This window comes from Solenopsis invicta, chromosome 9 (assembly GCF_016802725.1).
Source record: "Solenopsis invicta isolate M01_SB chromosome 9, UNIL_Sinv_3.0, whole genome shotgun sequence".
Classification (NCBI taxonomy): Eukaryota; Metazoa; Arthropoda; class Insecta; order Hymenoptera; family Formicidae; genus Solenopsis; species Solenopsis invicta.
In genome coordinates, this window is record NC_052672.1 from 13,661,890 (window position 1) to 13,682,742 (window position 20,853).

A 20,853-nucleotide genomic window follows, 5' to 3' on the forward strand; every position below is an offset into this window, starting at 1 on the left:
ACGTAGTAGAGGAAGTGGCAGCCGCGAAGCCGTGGAGAGAAAGATGGGGAGGCGGGGTAGTAGTAGCAGAGGGTGGGTAGTAGCTGGCGATGCTTTGAAGCGCTGTCTTTCGGGAGACGTGTCCTATCCGCGCGAGCGCGCGCTTGTTAATAGGAGAGGTCGTTTAGGGGTAGCTTCTGCCACTCTGCAGCCCCCATTCGCCGAATTGCCGACTTGCCAGAATGTCGGTATTGTATTTGAATACATGGCGTATCTGCTCTCTCAGTCAGTGCTTAATATCATTGTACGTACGAGATAGAAAGAGAACGAGAGGGAAGGGGAGAAAGAACGTCGCGTCCCGTTCTCTTCTCGATATTCGGTCTCTGTCGGATCTTCACCTCCTTCCGTCTTTATTCTGTGAATGCCTCCGTTGGTTTCCCTCACGAATCACCTCAGCCTTGACTGCCTCTCGTCGTCGTCGTCGTCGTCGTCGTTGTCGTCGTCGAACTGCCCCATCCTGCTTTTCCAGCTCGCTCGATCGCGGGCGCACAATCGGGCTTGAGCCGGGTAATGAGGCGCTCCATTCAGATAAATCTTGATACCGGTAGGAGAGTGTTTCGTGGCCTATTATATAAGGAGAGAGGTTCTCGCGCGCGGGGAATGATGATGGGGAGCAAAATTTTCATGGTTAACCAGCGCGCGTATTAAGTTTCGTAACTTTCTCGGTGCGCGACGAGAATTACGTAACTGTTTATAGCATGTGTATTAACTAACTTTACTCGCACGAGCTTTTACATGACAAGCTTACAGAATGCGATTTAATCCAATTGTGAAAACTTGCAGCTGTACTTTTTGATCCAATCGAGATTATATCTTCATGAATATTATTTTCGGCGATTTTCGACTAATTAAATCAGCAAAATGCCTCGGAGATAAATATGACAGATCTCGAATTTATATTTTCATGTTGTACGTCCAATTAACTCGAATTTTCGATAACTACAGCAAAGATTTATCTCGTCTGTGACATTTAAGAAGTTGATAAATTTTAAATTAAGCTTTTCCTCATTTTACATTACATCTAACATCGAATTAACTTTAATTTAACATCAAATAATAAAATTTACCAATCAAAGATGAAATAACGTTCCGCTGTTGACAAATTATTTTCAATTGGTTCATTTAGTATTTATTAGAGCCCAGTAATTTTTCTTGAAATTATGTCGCGCTATCTCGAGCATCTAAGTGCCGAATTATTTTATTAAAATACATCTCACTGCCGTTAGCCGAGTGTTCAACGAGCCATTATGTAAACACTCAGGCGTAAAGAGACCGTGGGGCGAAAAATTTTTACGGAAAAACTGACGTCTCCGGCAAAGCCACGGCCACCGCGCCGCCGCCGCGCGCGCCGCGCCGCGCCGCGCCGCTTGAAGCGAAACGCGGATCCAGCAAGCCGCGAGTCGTTTCCTTTTTCTCCTTCCGTCCGTTTCAGCCGAACCCAGGGGCTAACCGTTGTTGCGCCTCGTTACCCATCCTACGTCCGACCTTGACTCCAACGTGAAAACTGGATTTCATGCCGTACACCGTCTCCTCAACCCTATGGATTTCTTTTTTTTTGTTATTTTTTTACTCTCTGGGTGTGGATTAAAAGCTGGCGGAGGATCTTCGCGCACATTTTGCCGCGACTGTCCGTCTTTCCTTTTTTACGCCTTTTTCTCCGTCCTTCGCCAGCCGCCTACTTTATTCAGCAGCCGTTTCATTCTCACCGGCAAGTCAATGCCGTGAGGCATTCCAATTTCCTCTCTATACCGTACACATATTTATAGTTTTTCTCGCTTATTATCGTACGAAAGTACGGCCTCGCCACGATTATCTGCCCGGCCTCGAAATTTATAGCGAGATATGATAAATGGACATGGCTAATGACAGTGGCAGACGCGAATCTCGAATTCGGTCATCAATCATAAAATCAGGTAGATTTTTTTGATCATTTTAAGTCTCGCCAATATGTTTCAAAAATATTATATAAACAGAATATTGGCAACAGAAAGATATTTCTGGAGAAGTTATAAATGTACGTTTAATTTATACGGGATTTTGCATTATAAATTTATAATTTAAAAAAAGGTTTTGCTACATAAGTAAAACGTAAAATGTTAAATAGATCTTACCTGTATGTCCTTGGTGAATTGATTGTTGCAGTAGATGTGTATGGCCGAGAATTCTCTGACGTGGTCAAATTCGAATTTGATGTCGAGCGGTTGCCCGGATCTCGTGTCGTTCTTCCAGCCGACCCATCCCTGATTTCTGTCGTAGTTGTCATAGTAACTCATCTTAATGTAATCCGGTCCGATCTTGCCGTCTGTCAGTTGTCCCAAACCGCGAAGAAGTTGTCCGTCCCAATAACCATCGTAAGTCGCGTCGAAGAATTCCCAATTGTTGCGCTTGTCACCTTGGGGCATCGAGTAGGAGACGATGCCGTCGTTCCAAGGGCAGCCGTAGAGCTCGACGCGCATGCAAACGGTGCGACGGTGGTAGCTGTAGGGTAGGAAACGAATTTTGCTCGCCCATATTGATGGCTCCAGTTCGTGCTTCGACTCCAGGTAGGTATTCTTGTTCCCCGCGATAACCTGAACAAACGGAATATTGGAAATTGGCGTTACAATATTGTCGAACGTGTTTTTCCAAGAGAATATCTTTCAAATCTAAATTTTTTAACGTTCTAAACATCCGACAGTTATATATATCCAGTTACATAATGATGGCTTTATCGACTATCGACGGACCTGTTATGGATGCGTAAAATCAATTGAATCATATGCAGGAAATATGTAAATGTATATCAGATTATGATTGGCAGAATGAAATATAATACACGTTTAAATGATACTATTCATGGTACGCGCGCGTAATAGCATCATGGTTATATTATCGTTGAATAAACAGATAGAAAATTCTGCAGCGCCGTCGGCTCGATGAATCAGCCTCAGATGAATCAGCATCCGTGTAAAATCTCGACCCTTGCCTCATTTACGGATATTCTCAAGCAGCAAGATAGCGAAAATTTTTCGCCAGTGCGCAATATAAATTGCGCCACGATGTACCGTAGTATTTCCGCGCAGCGTGATTTCAGGCTTGGCGCGCTCTCTCGCATAGAACAAGGCTCGTTCTATTCGATCGGCCGACCGCGAGCGACCGTCGAAACGTATATCGCCGGGGAGGATCGGGAATTTCTCGGACGGCGTCGTCGAGGGAAGAGGCCCTTCGGAACAAAGGACCTCTTATTTTCCACTTATGAGCTCGCCAGCGCCTCTCGACTCGCTCGCACGAGATTCTCACGTATGGTCGGTTACGTGACCGTGTAACCATCACCATCGCGATCCCGACAGGTGCAAACACTCCTTTATCTTTTATTTTTACCCTTTTCACGTTTGTTCCCTCTTCCTCGTAATGCTTATGCTTGTCGGGCATTAAACAGTGTTCATTAGATCACGGTTATATATCATGATTTTAATCAATTTAACACACTTAATCGATTCTGCACCCAACACGCGTGATTAAATTTAATTACGGCCATTCATCTGTATCATAGATAGGCGGTAAGAAGGTATTAAGTATTACAAAGGATTCATTTAATGAAACAATTTAAGAGCATACAATATACGCTTGACAATTAATTGAAGGATGTATCACACATATAATCCCTATTGCGTATTATATATGCGAATGGCATGATTTACTTAATAACACGTTTATATTATACTTTATTTACTTTATTTATTATTAAAAATTAAATTATGATATGAAATAAACAAACATATAGAAATGCTTTGAAATAATTATGTGCTTCTGAAAATAAATGCGATAGTTAAGTTTTGGAAAATAAAATTCCCTTGTCAAATATTCATTTTAATAATTTCTCCTAAGTGAAGAGATATATTTTTTCCTTTTCTTTTTATAAAGCGTATTACATAACTGATAGACGATATATTATTAAAACGTATTCGACGTTATTTTATAAATATTTAACTCGCAGATTTCGAGAGATCTAATCATTGCCGACAAAATGAAGTAACATTGACTTATTCAGTTCGTTAATCATAGATTTGTTTTTCTAATCTATTTCTATTTTGTGCCTTTTTAGTTTTCCTATTCACTAAAAGTGAACTCACGATGGGAAACGCGTTTAAAGATGATTCTCGTGACCGCGCGAACCGGCACGTTCCGCGCTGGGTGGCGCGGTAATTGGGACCGGTAGCTGACACCGTTTTATTTGCGCCGCGACGCGGTACCTGATGTTTAGCACATTGAAACGGACGGTACCAAGGCGTCGGATGGGCAAATACAATGAACTGACACGTGAGAAATTTTCTGCTAGGCGACGGAACCGCATAGTGGGCGTTTCCGGAGGTTGACAGTTACGTGTATAGTTTTGCCGAGTGTACGTATAATAGCATCCTCTTTCACTCCTCGATGATTGTATCTGGAGTTATTTTCGCACGTTGAAAAGCGAGAAGAGATTAAGCTTTGCATTAACATGCCGCGAAAGTTACTGTGGAATATCCAATGTACACGGAATATTAAATACTTAAAAAATCGTGCGGGAAAACGATGAGATTTTGGAATACACGCATACATGGGACATCTCGAGCTTTAAATATTTGCATATATTATAAGGTGCATATAATTTTGTAAGTTTTTTGCGAAGAATTCCCATCGAAATATTTCGACTTGCTTGTTAAAAAGTGCATCGGATATTTCGTACCGTCGCGTTTATATCGCTCGTTCTTATTTTACAGCCGAAATTTCGTTATACCCGCGGCACGACGTGACGCGACCAGCTGCGCTATCGAATTTTTTTTATGAAGATGACTCACAATTCGGCGGCCGGTTTCGCGTGCGGTCCATGACTGCCCGGTTCTCGATTCGGCGGCGAATCTTAATTTCCGAAAGGACCCGAGCGGCACCGGGCGACGAGACTAAATTACGACGGCATTTACGAGCCGTTGAGACGTGCGCCGGGAAAAATAAGTAATCTTGATATTTATCTTCCGCGCCCACGCTCGTCGCAGACCGGCCGCGCCGGTCCGCTTTGTCGTGAAAGACTTTTCTCAAGCACGCGGCGGCGCCGGGAAGCGAACGAAGCGAACGATCGTCTCTCAAATTATTCCTCGACCGTCGCCGCGGTTTCTCGTCACTTTTCGTGGTAGGCAAATTCCAACGAACGAAGTGGTGCGAGGGCGTGGCCGAGAGCAACACCCATTTTATGTTAATGTTTTGTGCGTGCTACTTTGGAATCGGTCGCGGTAGGCTGCTACCGTTGGTAGCTGAACGTCTTAGAGGCGGTGTTGATGGCTGTGCGTCGTCGTGGAAGATTATAGGGGATAAGACATCTTACGGCTTAATTTAAATAGAAACTTTCGATGGATGATGACACACGACGATTATGCAGATTTATATGTGAAACGTATATGTATACGTTACCGCGATTTTTACGATAGCATTACTGTCAATACTGAATATCTATTAATACGTATAACACGCTCAGATATCGGAGGATCCGGTATTAAGGCAATAATGCATATCATCTGTTCTATTATCGGGTATTAAAAAGAATTAGCTTCACTTAGGACACTATTCTTGATAATCGTCGCGTTCGAAATCATTGGCTATAAAATATAGATGACGACAGTCGCGTGGTTTCTATCGGCGATGTCGTCCGTATAGGACTGGGTTATTAAGAAAGATTATGCGTCGGATAAGCCGACTCTCGTTGTGTAATTAAGCGAGGGACAGCGCGGAGCGCGCAGCGGGTGGAAGAGACACAAATTTCTGCAGGTTTATCCCTACCGCCGGGTATTTTCTGGGTGGGCCCTTCCGTTCCAACAGGTACCCTTTACATCGCGCCACGAGCGAATTATGTGGGATATGCAAATGTTGCAGAATGAAAGACATTTCTCAGATATTTCATTTATTTGCTTTCTATCAGGAGATTCGTATTGAGAATTGTTACGAAATAATGGCCAACCGTAAATCATTACATGTATTTTTCATAATTTCAAGACGCCATGAAATTTTAGATCTTCCCTTTTTCCATGGAAATTCAGAAGAAGAACGTACAAAAAATTAGACAAATTTTTACATTAAGTAGTCCTATAAATCTCTTTTACGTTTCTCATAATGAGGAAAATGAATTATATTATTCTTTTATCTTTCAGCTCGTAATTCGTAATTGAGGGGCAAAATACATATGCTGTTACTGGCACCATTTTCAACTTTTGGAAATTTTGAATTTTATCAATATCAGGAGAGACGTACTATTTGAATCTCAAATCAGATAGAATTTGATTCGATTCAGATTTGAATCTCTATAGTTTGAATTTAAACTGCTTGAAAAGTTTGACTCGTGTATTGACAATTTTATAAGATCATATTTTAAGTAACTGTACATCTATCAATATTTTTCTTACATAAAAACCTTTTTTTTATTTTTTGTATATTAAAATTCAGCACTTAACACTTATATTGTTAATTAAAAGTTACGTTTTAATGATTCGATTCGACGTCAAGAAATCTTGATTTGTTTCATCTCTAGATATTTATTACATATAAATGCCAATGATAGTAATGCTTCATCGGCTTAAGAACAAAATAATTGATTATTTAACTTGTATAATCAGCTTGATGTCTATTATAGATACCTTAAGATACGTTCGCCTTAAAATTCATACGTTTACTCCTCAGAGTAAACGTACGCAGATGGAAAATGTTGGAGAAGTACGTGGCCTTCTTATTAAGGAAACTATACGTAATATACGTATATATGAAAGCAAGTCGCTTCGCGGCTGCATGCAAATATGGTTCAGTCCGCGCTCCTACGGATTCGACCTTCGTCAGATACATGTGCTACCAAAGGATTCGCATATTCAGACAGGTAGACGCCTATGTAGGTGAGCTAGAATCGTCTGACCCGCCTGCACGCTACGACCTTCTCTTCCCTCATTTTATTGATCCACCCTTCTATACAAATAAGCTCGCAGTACCACCGCGCCTGCCAACTCCCAAGGAAAGTTACTCCAACGCGACCGGACATTCGCCTCTCTTTCCTTTCGTCGGTTTCGGAAATCGATGACATTCTGCCCGGCGAGTCGTGTTGCTCGCGAGAGTCGTGCCCGCCCGAAATATATTTCCGCGAGCGGGCACGCGTTAAATAGGCACGTGCCGCGCCAAAACACGACTGATTTTACGAGGTGCACGAGCTGGACGTTTCCTTGATTTTGGCGCCAACTAATGCGGTAAATTACGGCGAGAATTTATGGATTTACTCGACATCGTAAGCCAAGAGATCTTACTACTCTCGCGAATCGCCGAAACTCGCCGCGGTTGCGATTTCCGCGCGAAATTTATTCCCGTCGGACCGGGTAAATCGCCGGTAGCGATGTGATTATTGCGGACGACGCTAATTAAAGACTTAGGTTCACGGTTACCAGTATATCTGTTTAAATTACATCACGTACCGCACGCCCGAGTTCTCCAACGCGGCATATTACAGCGGAGATTTACGTCTTGTTAACGTCACGCTTTAGTTACTGCCCGTGGCCGCACCGCAGACACTCGCGGACACAACTACAAATCATTCTCAATAATCTGCGTGCGCGCGCTCACGACTTTATGCGTATTGCCCGCGACTAAATTTAACCGCACGACTACGTTCGTATGTAACCCGACGGATTGGTTCGCCACAATCTCTGTATCGAATCGAATCGTCCAACGAAATTGTCTTTCTGCAGCGCTGCGGATTCGCGCGCGATTAAATCGATCGTGACAAATCGCGCTCTTGGACAGAGCAAATGATACATAATGAATTTCGCGGTCTTGTCAGTACGTGAGAATCTTCGTACACGTTTTAAGCCGCTACCTTGTAATCTAAAAATACGTCGAGTACGCCGTTCTATATCGTCGACTATTTCAAGGCATGTTTGACCTCGATTATTCTGGACGTCTATTGTTCTTGATAAAAGGCCTTATATCATCCGCTTAACACGCTACACATTGCACCGATCGTTATTCGCATAAAGATACGGATCGGAATAAGAAAGTAATAAGATTCACCTCTTCGCCGAGGAAGTTCCTATAGCGGACCCACTTTCCCAGTTTCGGCCTCCAGTACTCGATCATATAGGCTTCTGAATACTCGACACCCTGGCCGTTGCCGAAGCGGCCCTGAGTGCCAGTCGCCGTGATCGTGTGCACCGTGTGAAGATCGATTTCCAGCCACTCGCGCGGCTCCGCCGTGATCTGCTGCTTCGGACACCAGGCACCTCCGTGGCTCTCCTGCTTCAGCCTGGAAGAATAAATATTTGCTCTGGGATTACGGACCTTTATTTTCCCTTTCCCGCTTTCTTATCGCGCTACGATCGCCGAGGGGAAAGAGAGTGAGAGAGAGAGAGAGAGCGCTTCTCCGGGGAATCCTTCGTGAAAAGGAAAATAGTTGCCAGCACGCGCGCGCGATCCGAACTTTCCCGTCTCGCGTGATGCTTTTATGGGTTCATACATTCTTATCTGCATGCAAATTCAGAGAGAGGTTTATCATATTTCAATTCGCGATTCTTCGTTTATAGCTTCATACAGAAGCAGCAGCGTCTGAAGAAATGGCATTTCAGAATTACGTAAACCTTCCTGAATGCGGAATGCACGGAGAATGCGCGGCAATATTGAAATCTCTTTGAATATTCGTTGGGATTTGCAGCGTGCGAGGAATTCGCGCCCACATTCATTGATAAGAAAATGCTGTTATCGCGGTGGATGGGTATCGAGAGAGCGAGCGGAAACACATCGTTACTCAGAGGAAATCGTATAAATACGTGATCGGCCGCGTGTCTGACGGATAACCGTCAGCTCGCCAACGCGATACGGGATGAAATTATAATTTATCGATCGAACCGAGTCCCGGATGACATGAATTAAAGATGAGCTGACACCGTCGTCGTCGCGGCGAAGCCACTTCGAGCCGGCTAATAATTGTATTCGCATATACCTTTCGCGTCTATGGCATTAAAAAGCTTTCCTGTCGGCTGCGATACGACCGTGAAATACGCATGCTGCTGCCGTGACGCGCGATTCCACGACTCGTAAACTAAGCCGACGAGGACGAATCTGTTTCGAATTCTTTCTGTCGTCGTAAATTTGCCACGCTGCTATCCTCGACGTGATAATCCGCGAAGCAGGTATTACCTTATAGGCATTTATTAATAAAGCGTATTTACCGAGCGTGGCACGCATCGTGAATTTTGTTATCGCACGAGCGCGTTTATTAACTTATGAAAAGTTTATGAAAGCATTTCTTCGGGAATTCTTTCCCCGGCGGAATCCCTCGCTCTGCAACGCGAGGAGGGTGCCTCCTTGTTGTGTACGAAACACGACAGGGGACGAGTGTTTGGGCGAAGAAAAATTTAAGGGAGGCAAGAAAAAGGAGATGAGCGGACGACGGCGCGGTGCCAAATGAATCCGCCGCACGCCCGCGCGGCGGAACTCGCGTATGCGCGTCGAGTAAAAATGTTTTCGCGCAATAAAGAGGTGAGCGCTACCGTCCTATCTCAAGTGTCAGAACTTTAAGTGTTGCTTTGACGTCGAAGGCAATAAAAGCGACCGACTAGGATTTGCCGTGTGCGTCTATCTAAGGGCGCCTCCCGACATGGTTTAGCAACGCGGGAAGGAGAATACGGAGCAGGGAATACTGAAACAGCGTGCGAGGACAGGAATGGAGGAGAAGAAGAAGAAGAAGAAGAAGAGCGAGAAAGAGGCGGAACGCATGGCGGAGCGAGCAAAAGAAAGCCCGAGACGCACGGATGTAGAAACGGCGTGGACGCGAGAGGGAATGAGAAGCGAGAAAGAGAAAGGAGTAATATCCACCACCGCCAAAGATCATAACTCATAGCCCATTAAGAGACCTCGAACTGCCTGGCTGCCACTTTGATACAGTCCGGGGCATCAAAGACATTCCGCGCGTACGGCACTCCTGGTCCGCGATAAATCTCAGAACGGACGATTACGCCGACTTGAACGGCGAGCTGCCACGTCGGCGGAATCGGAGCGCGTCCTTAGACGGAGGGACCGATTATCGAGAGGAATGGTTTGTCGAACTGGAGAGAGATGCGCGTCGCTTCGAGATCGGCCTTAGGAACCGTCTGAAGGGAAATGATCCGTTGCTAAGGTGAATAAGATCCTCTCGAGCGACGTGGGTGCGTGTTGTCGAATGATCGAGAGGATTTCTTTGCGAGGATAATATTTTTCGATTTAAACGTGTTTCTGATATGGTATATCGTACATTTTGTTACAATACATCGGATAACTATAAAACGATTAACGTGCTAGTATACGAACATGGTTTCCTCCAAAAAAATATTTTTTATATTTCTTTATTTCTTTATTTATTTATTTTTTTTTTTTTTAGAAATGGTGCATCTACAAATTGGAAAATTGTAGGCTTTCGTGATCTTTTGATTCTCTAAGCCTTATATAGGGTAAACTGCTATTCTGATTACAGCATACTAGATAGGAGCATTTTATGGTAAGCGGATAGGTAAGTAGGGTATTCACCGTGAAGCCCATAATACCACGAAGCCTCGAAAATGCCGTCAAAGAAGTTCTACTCGACAGTGCGGTCTGAAGCGATGTCGTTGTTGTTGCACCGAAGAGACCCTCGCGAGACTCTCGTTGTCGATTGCGAAATTGACTCCTATGCATCTCTATTTTATCCATCGACTGATTAATCGCGCCACGATTAATTTCATGCGTTAATTTGTTTTATGTTCACGCTTCGATGATTGATTAATAGTGACGAGAGTTGATTACATCCCGCGGAATATTGAAAATTCACGCACGGCTCGGTTAATGCAGCAGAATTTCAATTACGGGCGAAAGGGCACTGGTGGAGCGACTAATGTCTTGCGAGTGCGAGTTTATTAACGCGGTAGGTGGTCCCGATGATTTCTTGTGTTTGGACATTCGTCCCTGACTGCTCTGTGTTCTCCGTTCGTCCACCTCGTCGTCACGCGTTCGTCTCACCGGAATGGTAATTAGCTGACACGCATAATCAAAGGAGTATGCGACGGGGCACGTTAACGACGTCTAAGAGCTTCGGAACGGCCGATACAAATGGCGCCGCATGCGGGACGCTTGCGCATCATTAATCCTCATTGCGGGCTGAGGGCCGAATTAGACGTTGCGGTTTAGTAGGGCGTGATTAATATACGGTACGACCGGTCGATCGTCAACTATCTCGAGGACAGACAGGATGACGGACGTGTCGCCCGCGTAGCCCGTCGAATTGCTCAACTCGCAAATGATCTATCGCGTTCCACGGAGATGATGATGATGACTCGATGACGACGATGACTCCGCTTCTTCGGTATCTCGCCCCTCTTCCGCCGCGATCGCGCGCTAGGCGTCTTAAATAGCCCGTAATCGAGAGCCAGTTACGAGTAGACAGATAGAGAACTTCCCGGGTAGGCTTTTTTAGTTTAACGAACAGCGCTCGATGATCGGTATAGAGGTATGGAGGTACGGTGAATGGTCAAGTTGATTCGAATATCACCGCATTACGCCGTCGATGTCGATCTCGTTCGCGATGCGAGCGCACGCCGCTGCGTTTTTCACGGTCCGTAGCGGAGCTAATATGATCAAATTTCCGGATTTGTACTGCGTCGGATTTGTGTGTGATGCGCTGCGTAAACGAATCAGTAATTCACTCACCGTGCGCGATGCGGCCCGACATTTCCGCTATCGAAGCTGGAACTCGCAGTGATGTCCGCGTCGGGAATCGCGCCCGATTCCATCCCCAGGGGTGCGATGCATTGTGCTGCAAATAAAGGAAATTGCTTCAATTATATGTTTGTCTCAAGTGAGAACAAATGAACGATATAAACTTCGGATGTAAACTCCATTTTAGACGATCTGTTAAAATTAACCATGCACGTGCAGGTATGAAATATCTCAGAAAATAATACTTCAATAATATAATAACACGTTTCTCTTGAATAATAATAATTTTGTATGTTAATTTTTATATCATAAATTGTAGCATTATTGAATAAATATCAGATTGAAAATCCGGCTTCGGTTACAATAAATTTCGACTAAAAATTTATGTTTTAAATTTCGGCCGAAACTGAAAGAGAGTTTCAACGATGTAGTCGAATCAAGTAATAACTCGCAACAATACAAAATGCGATAAATATACGGTACAAAACGTTTACTTAATGTGAATATTTATTTTCTATTTTTATAACATATATGTTATACACTATATCCTTATACACTATATCCACAGTATTTTACTTAATAATAACATTTCAAAAAGTAAAATAAAAATATTTTGTTAAGCAAATCTTTCAAAAATCAATGAAAAATAATTGCAATTTATTATCGCAGTATATTGCAGATTGTAATAATAAAATTGTATTACTAGGATAATAAGAATATGTGTAATTATTATTTCAATAATTAAATTATGATATTTATGAGAAAAGGATATGCAGTATACATGTATATGTACACAATACGTGCGTGCACCTGTACATGTAGTCTTTCTAGGATTCCTATGAAAGTTTCGGTTTTCAGTTTTGACCGAAATTGATACATAACCAAGTATTCGTTTTCAGAGAGTTTTGTTTGAAACCAAAAAAGATTGTTTCGATCAAACTCTATCAAATACCAAGTTTGAAAATATTGTAGATTGTTACAATAAAAAGTCCATTTGACATTAAATGCAGAATAAGATCTAATAAAAAAAAAATATCATGTAGCATAGGATTATAGCTATCAAAGGCTGTGTACAATAATAAAGTTGTTACATTGTTTCGCATCAACGATACGCTTTTTTCAGCGTGAACTTTTCGTCGTCATTAAAAGTTGTTTTAAACAAGCCGGGTCCTCTCGAGAGCCTCGTTGCGCCGTTTGCGCCGTTATTTTCGGTGAGAACTGGAGTTTATCAGGCTTTCATTATGCGCCTGTACGTCGTGGGGTTACTTTTTTCGAGGCCAACGCGCGTAAACCGTGCGCGTCCGCGACGGTCGAAAACGATGAAAAAGGCATCGCGGGCGCCGCGCCGCTCCAGAGCGCCGTATTTTATCGCTCGATGTGGATCGCGCGTTCCGCGATAATTACAGCGCTTAACACGATACCGAGAACGGATTTCCATTTGGAATCGAAGAAAGATAAGTGGCGGGGATGACGTGAAATTACATATCTCTCGCGCAGAGGCCTGTCGACGATCAAAGCGGCACTCGCGAACGAGAACGGCCGTAGTACCTTGAGAAGAGGTCAAAGCAGATCTGTTGGCGCAGAGCGCAAGATCGCGCCAGGGTTTCTTGAGAAACGAGTAAATGATATACAGCTCTTTAGCAAGAAATCGCGTCAAGACGGAGCGGTGCTTCGGTAAACTCGATAAATCCGCGTAGAAAATTCAACTCCGAATGGCCCTAACGACAGCTGCTTCCTGAACCATCGTCGGAACCATCAACGATTATCGAGCTCGTTTATTCGTCCAACGATCTTAAATCCACAAACTTTTCTTCCGACCGTTTTCTTCATCGTCGCGGATGTCTGGCACCGAAAAGATGTCTGGCGTAAATAAGAGGATTGTAAATATTTCCTACTTCCGAAACGTCGCCGAAGATTTCAGCTTTGAATGAGATAAAAATGTGATGAAAGATGAAAGTTTTTTTGAAGCATGACATCAATCTGAATACATTTATAGAAATAAAATCATGAGTTCCAATAAAATTTGTGTTTTTTGGGATTGCTGAATAATATATTAGTTCTAAATAATTAATTTACGATATTAAAATTAAAGTGTTTAAAAAATTGAATTTATATATTTACATATATATATTTTATTTAACATTCTCTCTCTCTCTCTCTCTCTCTCTGGAGTTGTAGGTACAAAGTCGCATTATATATTCCCCATGTAGACATGCAACAAAAATGTAAGATATAAAAATGTCCAGAGAAAGAATGTGCCTATTTTTCGCTACTCGTTTCATTTTACTTTCATCGCGTCGGGAGACGAAGAAACAATTACGCAGAGGAATTTCTGGTAATCATCGCCAGACCTACGTCTGGCTAAAAATACTCGGGAAACCGTCTCGAGTTCCATTGAGGCGGCAAAAAACGCATTCAGACAAATAAGTTTCGTAATCAGTGGTACCCGGTGGCGCGATCTGGCTTCCCGAAGATCGAGCGTTCTCGCATCGCGCTTCTTCCGGTATACGGAAGGTTCCCAATACGGCGCACGGCGAGCAGCATCCAGAGAGAGCTTAGGCACCGAGGTCGTCTCCGAGTAGTTAGAGTAAGCAGGCAAGTTCGATTCTCGTATTTATAGACATCCTGGAAAAGAGTGCAGGAACGGGAGAAGAAGAAGAAGAAGTAAGTTATGCGACGTTTGGCCCGCCCCAGCCACTCATTCGGCGACCATAATTCTCGGGGAGTGACAGCTCCGAACGGAAGGGTGTGTGCCGCCCTCCATCCGCGAGAAGAGGGAAATTGAATGCCTTCGCAACCCCCTCCTCACCGTCTCAACGTCGCTCTTTCGTCTTCTCGCCAGCTCGTTCTCGCTCTCCTCCTTTAACCGCGTCACTGTCAAACTGATAACCGCTTCTTTCCAGAGACGGCTCCTCCGCGAAACCCGAGACAACCACGAAACGGTCGACGTACAAGCGCCGCGCCTGCAGGAGAACGCAATACGTTCGAGGCGACGTAGGAGAGATTGTAATAGAAAAATCCTAATAAATTCTGAGAGAAATTCTTCCGCCGTATATCCTGGCAGTTGCTTTTGTATTTGTTGTTACTTGATAGTCTAAGAGTGCCGCGAACGTACCGTTTTTCTTCGCCTCCATTTCGCATGGCCTTCTATATATGCAATATATATGTATATATCTGCGTGCACGTCGAGTTGATAAACGATTTTCTACGAATCTCTTGAAATACCGAAATGGTAATTGAAACGTCTTGGCGTTGAATCAGACTTCTACGGTTAAGTTACAAGTTGAGGCGGCGATGAAGGCTGTGCGATTTGTTAGAGATCTACGAATTGCGCAATACCGTAAATTTCCTCCTTTACAAGAGCGTATCTCCTTCTCCGCCATCGTTTGTCCTCTCCCGCGAAGCATTCAACGTTGCATTCGAGTAGCGAACCACTCCTTCTTCAGGCAACTGAGAATGGCTCTGAATTAACCTTTAACACAGCGCAAGTCACGTCTTTATCTACTTGAGGCGAGGTTGACTTTAATAATTTAATATATGCTAGTCGTAGCTTGGCTCTATGTATGAAAACGTGTTGTGTAGAAATCTCAGTCTCCATAATTTTTCAAAAAAAAAATGCATAACGCATGTAAGTTGCTGCAACACACAAGCGGACACTCGTTGCGGCTTTACACGCATCACGTCTCGCATAATTTTGTTCCCGCATCTCGGATGAAGTCAAAGATATCGCCTTTGGTAGACGAATATGGCGAGTAATTAGCGCGGCTTTTATAATAATGGCAAAGCAAATTGCACAGAAGACTAACGAATCTCTCGGCAAATTAGGGAAGAAAAATAGAGGAAGTGTGGTGAGGGTAGACACCAACAACGGGCTTTTCTATCTCGGTGAATTTAATAATTCGCATCACCCTTCCTTTGTTAATTCCAGGATTATTATTAATGACGGCGCACCAGAGTCGTGGTCGGCTTTCGGTACGCTTACTCGCACTTCTCTCCTCGGGCGCGAATGTAAATTAATTACGCACCAGGACTTTCACGAAAAACATATTAAACTTCCCCATCTCATTGCAGCGCGATATTAGCGCATAAATCATGACTCGCACCTAATCCTTGAGTTAACTCAATCTTTGTCTTTTTCTTTTTTTTTACGTCAAAACGTCTCGAGTAATTATAACGTATGAGCTTGTGCAATCATACACATCTTGAAATATCATATAAAGAGTCAGAGAAAATTTTCATCGTATTCGCGCATCCTCAAATATTAAGACATAAACATCTTTCTCGTAAAGCATTTATAATGAAATTGCGAGTCGTTACGAAAATACGAATTTCGTTTCAAGTCCCTTAAGACGCATTTGTTACATCGTTATGTGGCAGGTATATCTTTACCGACGCCGCGACGTGACCGCAATACCAGAGATTTAATCCAGATTAAATTCTATGCAAGATGTAACTTGGAAACTGTCTGTGTCGTTTGTTAGTGATAATCAGCTTCTCAGCTCACGGCTCACTGCGACGGGATTCGGTTCGTTATGTTTGCTCAACGGAATTAGCAGGTGGACACCTGCCGCAAGGTTTCCCCCTTCCGACTGTAATGCCGCGCCCGTTTTCCGGACATCGGTGAAATTAGAATGAATGTTTGTAAGAGCGTCGACCTCGAAAGAAGTTTCGTGCTTGCCCCCCCCCCCCCCAGGTAACGCGCTACACCCTTTAGGGCCGTGAAAGCCGAGGCGCGGTTTCCTCGAGTATTGTCAGACTTGGGGAGCCATTTTCGCCTCTTTCAGAGAAAACAAACATTCGTTCTAGGTGGAAGGTAACTTGCGCCGACGCGCATGCCCGTCCTCCTGGCGCCGCGACGGCTGGCAGAACGGAAGTACTACTTTTACACCGGCCCTTTCGTCCCTCCTACTTCTCCAAGGTCCTACTCCTCTATCGTTCTTTCTATCCTCTTTCACCACGACTGCATCCTTCTCTATCGCGCCGCAACCGTTTCACCCTTGAAGCCCCCTAGGCGTGGACTGGAAATCACCGTCTCGAGTTGCGTGCGTTACTTAGGCCGTAGAGGGTCGAGAGTGCAACCCCTTTGTACAGAGTTCGTGCCTTCGTGGCCTGGATTTATCAAAACTAACCAGTTTTATTCTCTGACGTGTCTGATGTTAATAAATACGACACGAAGCAGACGCTGTATATTGTTGCTTCGTAAGGAACGTCATATCCATTATACTCTAATAACTCTTCATCTTTAGAAAAGACGATAAAATCGCGGAAAACTTATACAGATATTATTCACAACGTAATTTTTTTATTTTTTTATACTGAAAATCTCTGCGTGCAATTTCCTTGAGAATTCTCAATTTTTAAGATGCCACGGAAAAAAAAGTATTGTCTTAATACTACTATAAGTCTCTCTTCCGAGAGACTTATAGTAGTATTAAGACAAGACTTTTTCATTTATTTAAAATGGTGGGAATTGAGAGATCTATGATAGTATCTCTGTTCAAATAAAATAAATCTTTAAAAATTCGACAAACTTTTAAGTTGCTAAAATAAATGGACGATACGTAAAAAAATGTATAATTTAGTTATTTTTGAAATTTCAAGAAATCATTAGATGGAAATCGAAATACCCAATGATGTACCTTAAGAGTTAATACTCTTTTATACAGATCGAAAGAAAGTGTGTCAGTTATAAGAGTATAAGTCCTTCCTCGAATGAAGAACTTTCTTTCGGTCGTCATCTAATTCTTTCGTTCCAGTTGATGTCAGTGTGCGAAGGGTTTTAGGGCACGAACCCTTCGTACTCGTACAGGCGGGCACGCGGTGTTTGCTTTCGTGGGTTGGCCTTATGAAAATACAGATCCGCGCGGCGGATTGACGTACGCCCTTCGAACCCGAAAGTCGGGGATTATTACACTCGACGTCGCTAGTCGACGTCTGACAGTTGACGTCCTTTCAGCGCGTCAAGCGAGAGACATCCCTCGGATTCTCCCTGGATTCGTCTTCGTTGCTCGATACATTTCGCGATGCCACCGGGACGTCGTCGTCGCTCAGGCCGATCGCGACGAGATGCGAAAGGGTTTATCGCGTCGCGATGAAGAACGACGATGATCGCTTTCACTTGCCTATATCCCGCGAGGCGACGATCTCGATAGTCCAAGGATATATATAAAAATAGCGATCCGCGATCGAGAAAACTCGGAAAGCCGGAGGATTATTTCGCTCGGCGTCTCCCGAGCTGACGCCCTTTCAACGTGTCAATCCCACTTGATTCTCCCGATTCATCCTCGTTCACCGATGTACTCAAAGGCTGCGTCTTTGCTGAGACGCGGGGTTAAGTCGATTGCACTCGAGACGATTTATCTGGAGTCGTTAGGGCCAAAGAGATCTGAAGTTCGTGTACGCGGGCTGGCGTAAACTGTCGGTTCTGGCGCGTGATCAAGCCGAACCTGGAGATCGGCGGGAGGGTAAGGAACAGATGTCGGAATACCAGCTTGGGAATGTTTACGTCGTGGGGATTTTATATCCGAGAGACATACGACATACACGTGCAGAAAGTGTCGGCGGTGCCTTTGTCGTACGAATAATCGCGTCTTTCAAACAAGACCCGCAGAAGCTGTCAGCCAGTATTAACGGCTGCACTGAGCGTACAAAGGAGTGACAAGTTGTAATGATAACCGGGGTATGTTTTGATAACTGTATCCGCGAAGGGAATACGACCATGAGAGTATATTTGTGAGCTTGCATACGTGACTGTACAAATAATCCGTTAATCCGTATGTACAAGATGCATGATCGTTTCAATTATAATGTTTGCAACAAATAAAGTAGGGGAGTGTTGCTGAATGCGTATCGCATTCTTAAATTATCTTTTATTTCCTATTTGATACTAATTTGTAAAAATATGAGGAACTATTAATTTTTATTTTATTGATAATTTCTTTAAAAAAATATTTAATAATTTATAAATTACAATAATGAGAAGATAAGGACGTCGAAGTAAAACTGACTTGATTTTATTTTAGCAATTGACATATTTTTATTCATATCAATTATTAATTTTATTATCATCGCTTATCAGGTCTACTAATATTATTTATTACAATAAAATTTGTGGTAGTGCTATTTAAGAAACTGGATGGATTTTATAAAAATATTGGTTTAAGCTTCATAATAACTGAAAAAGTGTACATGAATATGCAATAAAATATTCTACAATAAATCACATTTTTTAAAACAACAAGATGTAGCCTGTTAAATTTTTGTCTATATTACTCATTGTTTATTTATTTCATACATTTGAATGTTATATGTGTTTATAATAAGTAAAAATATAAATATTAATGAGATATGATTTAGGTGACTGATACGCATTTAGCATTACTCCCCTACATTTATGATCAGATTTGATTTGAAGATTGTGACTAGATGCAAATTATACTCTTGATTCATTAAAAAAATACGATTACGCGTGATACGTACACGTATTGAGTTTGTTCAATTTACATATAACATTCTTTTAGAACGCGTTTTATTGTTTGTATTTATTATCACAATTTCTATTTTTATAGAAGTTTAAAACAGAGAGATTTTCATATTAGTTTAATTAAAAAAAAATCACTTTTTCCGATTAACAATATCCTATTACTTTGTACCGTCGCATGGGTTGGCGTTAGAGCGTGGACGAAGGGCAATAACGTGTTAATTGCCGCATTGTTATGTTAATACGTTGAAGACTCCAGCAATAATTTCGTCACCATCACGCTAGGGCCTAATGGATCCGCAGATAATTGGAAAGGCGAGCTGAGGACCGAGAGGGTAACAGAGGGATGACAATGTCATAACGCGGGAGGGCTCTGTTGCGTGACGGTTTTCCTCCCCGAACACATTTCTAGCGCCTGTTTTCAATGTGTTCTCAATGCGACAAACATACACGGGCGCGTGTTACCGTTATACTATATGCATGCTCATTTCGTTACGTATACACGTATTAATTTACAACTATTAAAATTAATGCGTTCGCGTGTACATTCATAATTTATTCCGGGGCTGAGTCATATCGGCGTACTATCTATACATTCTGTTGAACGTCATCGTAGTCGCTGTTTAACAATGAGTCTCGCGCGGAATGCAAAAAAAAAGGCGATCGTTCGCCACATGTGTCGCTCGCGTTAAATCTCGCTACGTCAGATACATCCCTCCCGGATGACGCATCTGTACAATTGCCTATCCTATCACTCCGACTCTCCGCAGCACACTCGTCCGCTCGTGCACGTACACTTTCGCGTTTACCCCGTAATTACGCGACACCGACGTGAAACGCGCGGGCGCGTTGATACACACGCAAACGGCGACGACTACTCTCGTCTAGGCACGCGTCTATACGTGCACACGGTTTGCCAGCAGCCCTCGGTATACACAAAATCGAACGCGCCCTCGTACGCAAGCAAGCACGCACGCACGAACGCATGCATGCACGCACGCGGGCAAGCACCTAGAGGGTGTTGTGCAGTACGCGCAGGCACCGCAATCCAACCGACGTGCAACATGTTTATGTATCGCCGGCAACATTAACATTGCAATTTATGCGCGCTTCAACTGCTTCAGGACCCCTTTCGGCTCTCCCCGATCGGCCACAGCTGACCGGCTCGCTTAACACAACCGCGAATTTACCGACGCGGTTCAATGTACAAGTTCAGTCACCGCGGGGGGCAATCGTCTCCCCTTTGGTCTCCTTCCAACTTTCGTACGGCGCTATTTATATTTCGGCGCTCGCTCAGTGCTCCTCTTATGCAGAGCACGCTGAGAGCCACCTACGCCCGGACGCTTCTATGGACCTTTTGGTGACCGCTATTCGAAGCGCGATCCTATTGGATTCCAAGTATGCTCGGGTGAATTCGAAATGCGCCGTGTCCTGCGTCTTTTACGCGCGAATAAAAACGAGCTCGATATGCACTTGTGCTGTAACGATATAGTTCGATTTTAATTCGTTTTATTCATTACAATTTGACAATTAATAATAATTGATAAGTTGCTATTTTTAACTATGTCAATGTTGTGCTATCAAAATTATGTTTAATTGCACTTTTTCCTCGCTGCACAAGGTTGCTTTAA

At 43.3% G+C, this 20,853-nt stretch overlaps 1 protein-coding gene and 1 long non-coding RNA gene across 6 annotated transcripts in view; one reads left to right on the forward strand and one right to left on the reverse strand.

The window, feature by feature from the left end:
• Nucleotides 1-20,853, forward strand: part of LOC120358650 — a 423,202-nt gene that overhangs the window by 277,017 nt on the left and 125,332 nt on the right. The gene's annotated exons all lie outside the window — the stretch shown is intronic.
• LOC105193437 (discoidin domain-containing receptor 2) overlaps nt 1-20,853 on the reverse strand; it is a 167,809-nt gene that overhangs the window by 8,909 nt on the left and 138,047 nt on the right. For all 4 annotated transcript variants that reach the window (XM_011157872.3, XM_026135910.2, XM_039453533.1 and 1 more), the window contains 3 exons: nt 11,734-11,839; nt 8,092-8,323; nt 2,151-2,609 (listed from right to left, as the gene is read on the reverse strand). In XM_011157872.3, coding sequence (XP_011156174.1) covers nt 2,151-2,609; nt 8,092-8,323; nt 11,734-11,839 — 797 coding nt within the window. The remainder of the gene's footprint in view (nt 1-2,150; nt 2,610-8,091; nt 8,324-11,733; nt 11,840-20,853) is intronic.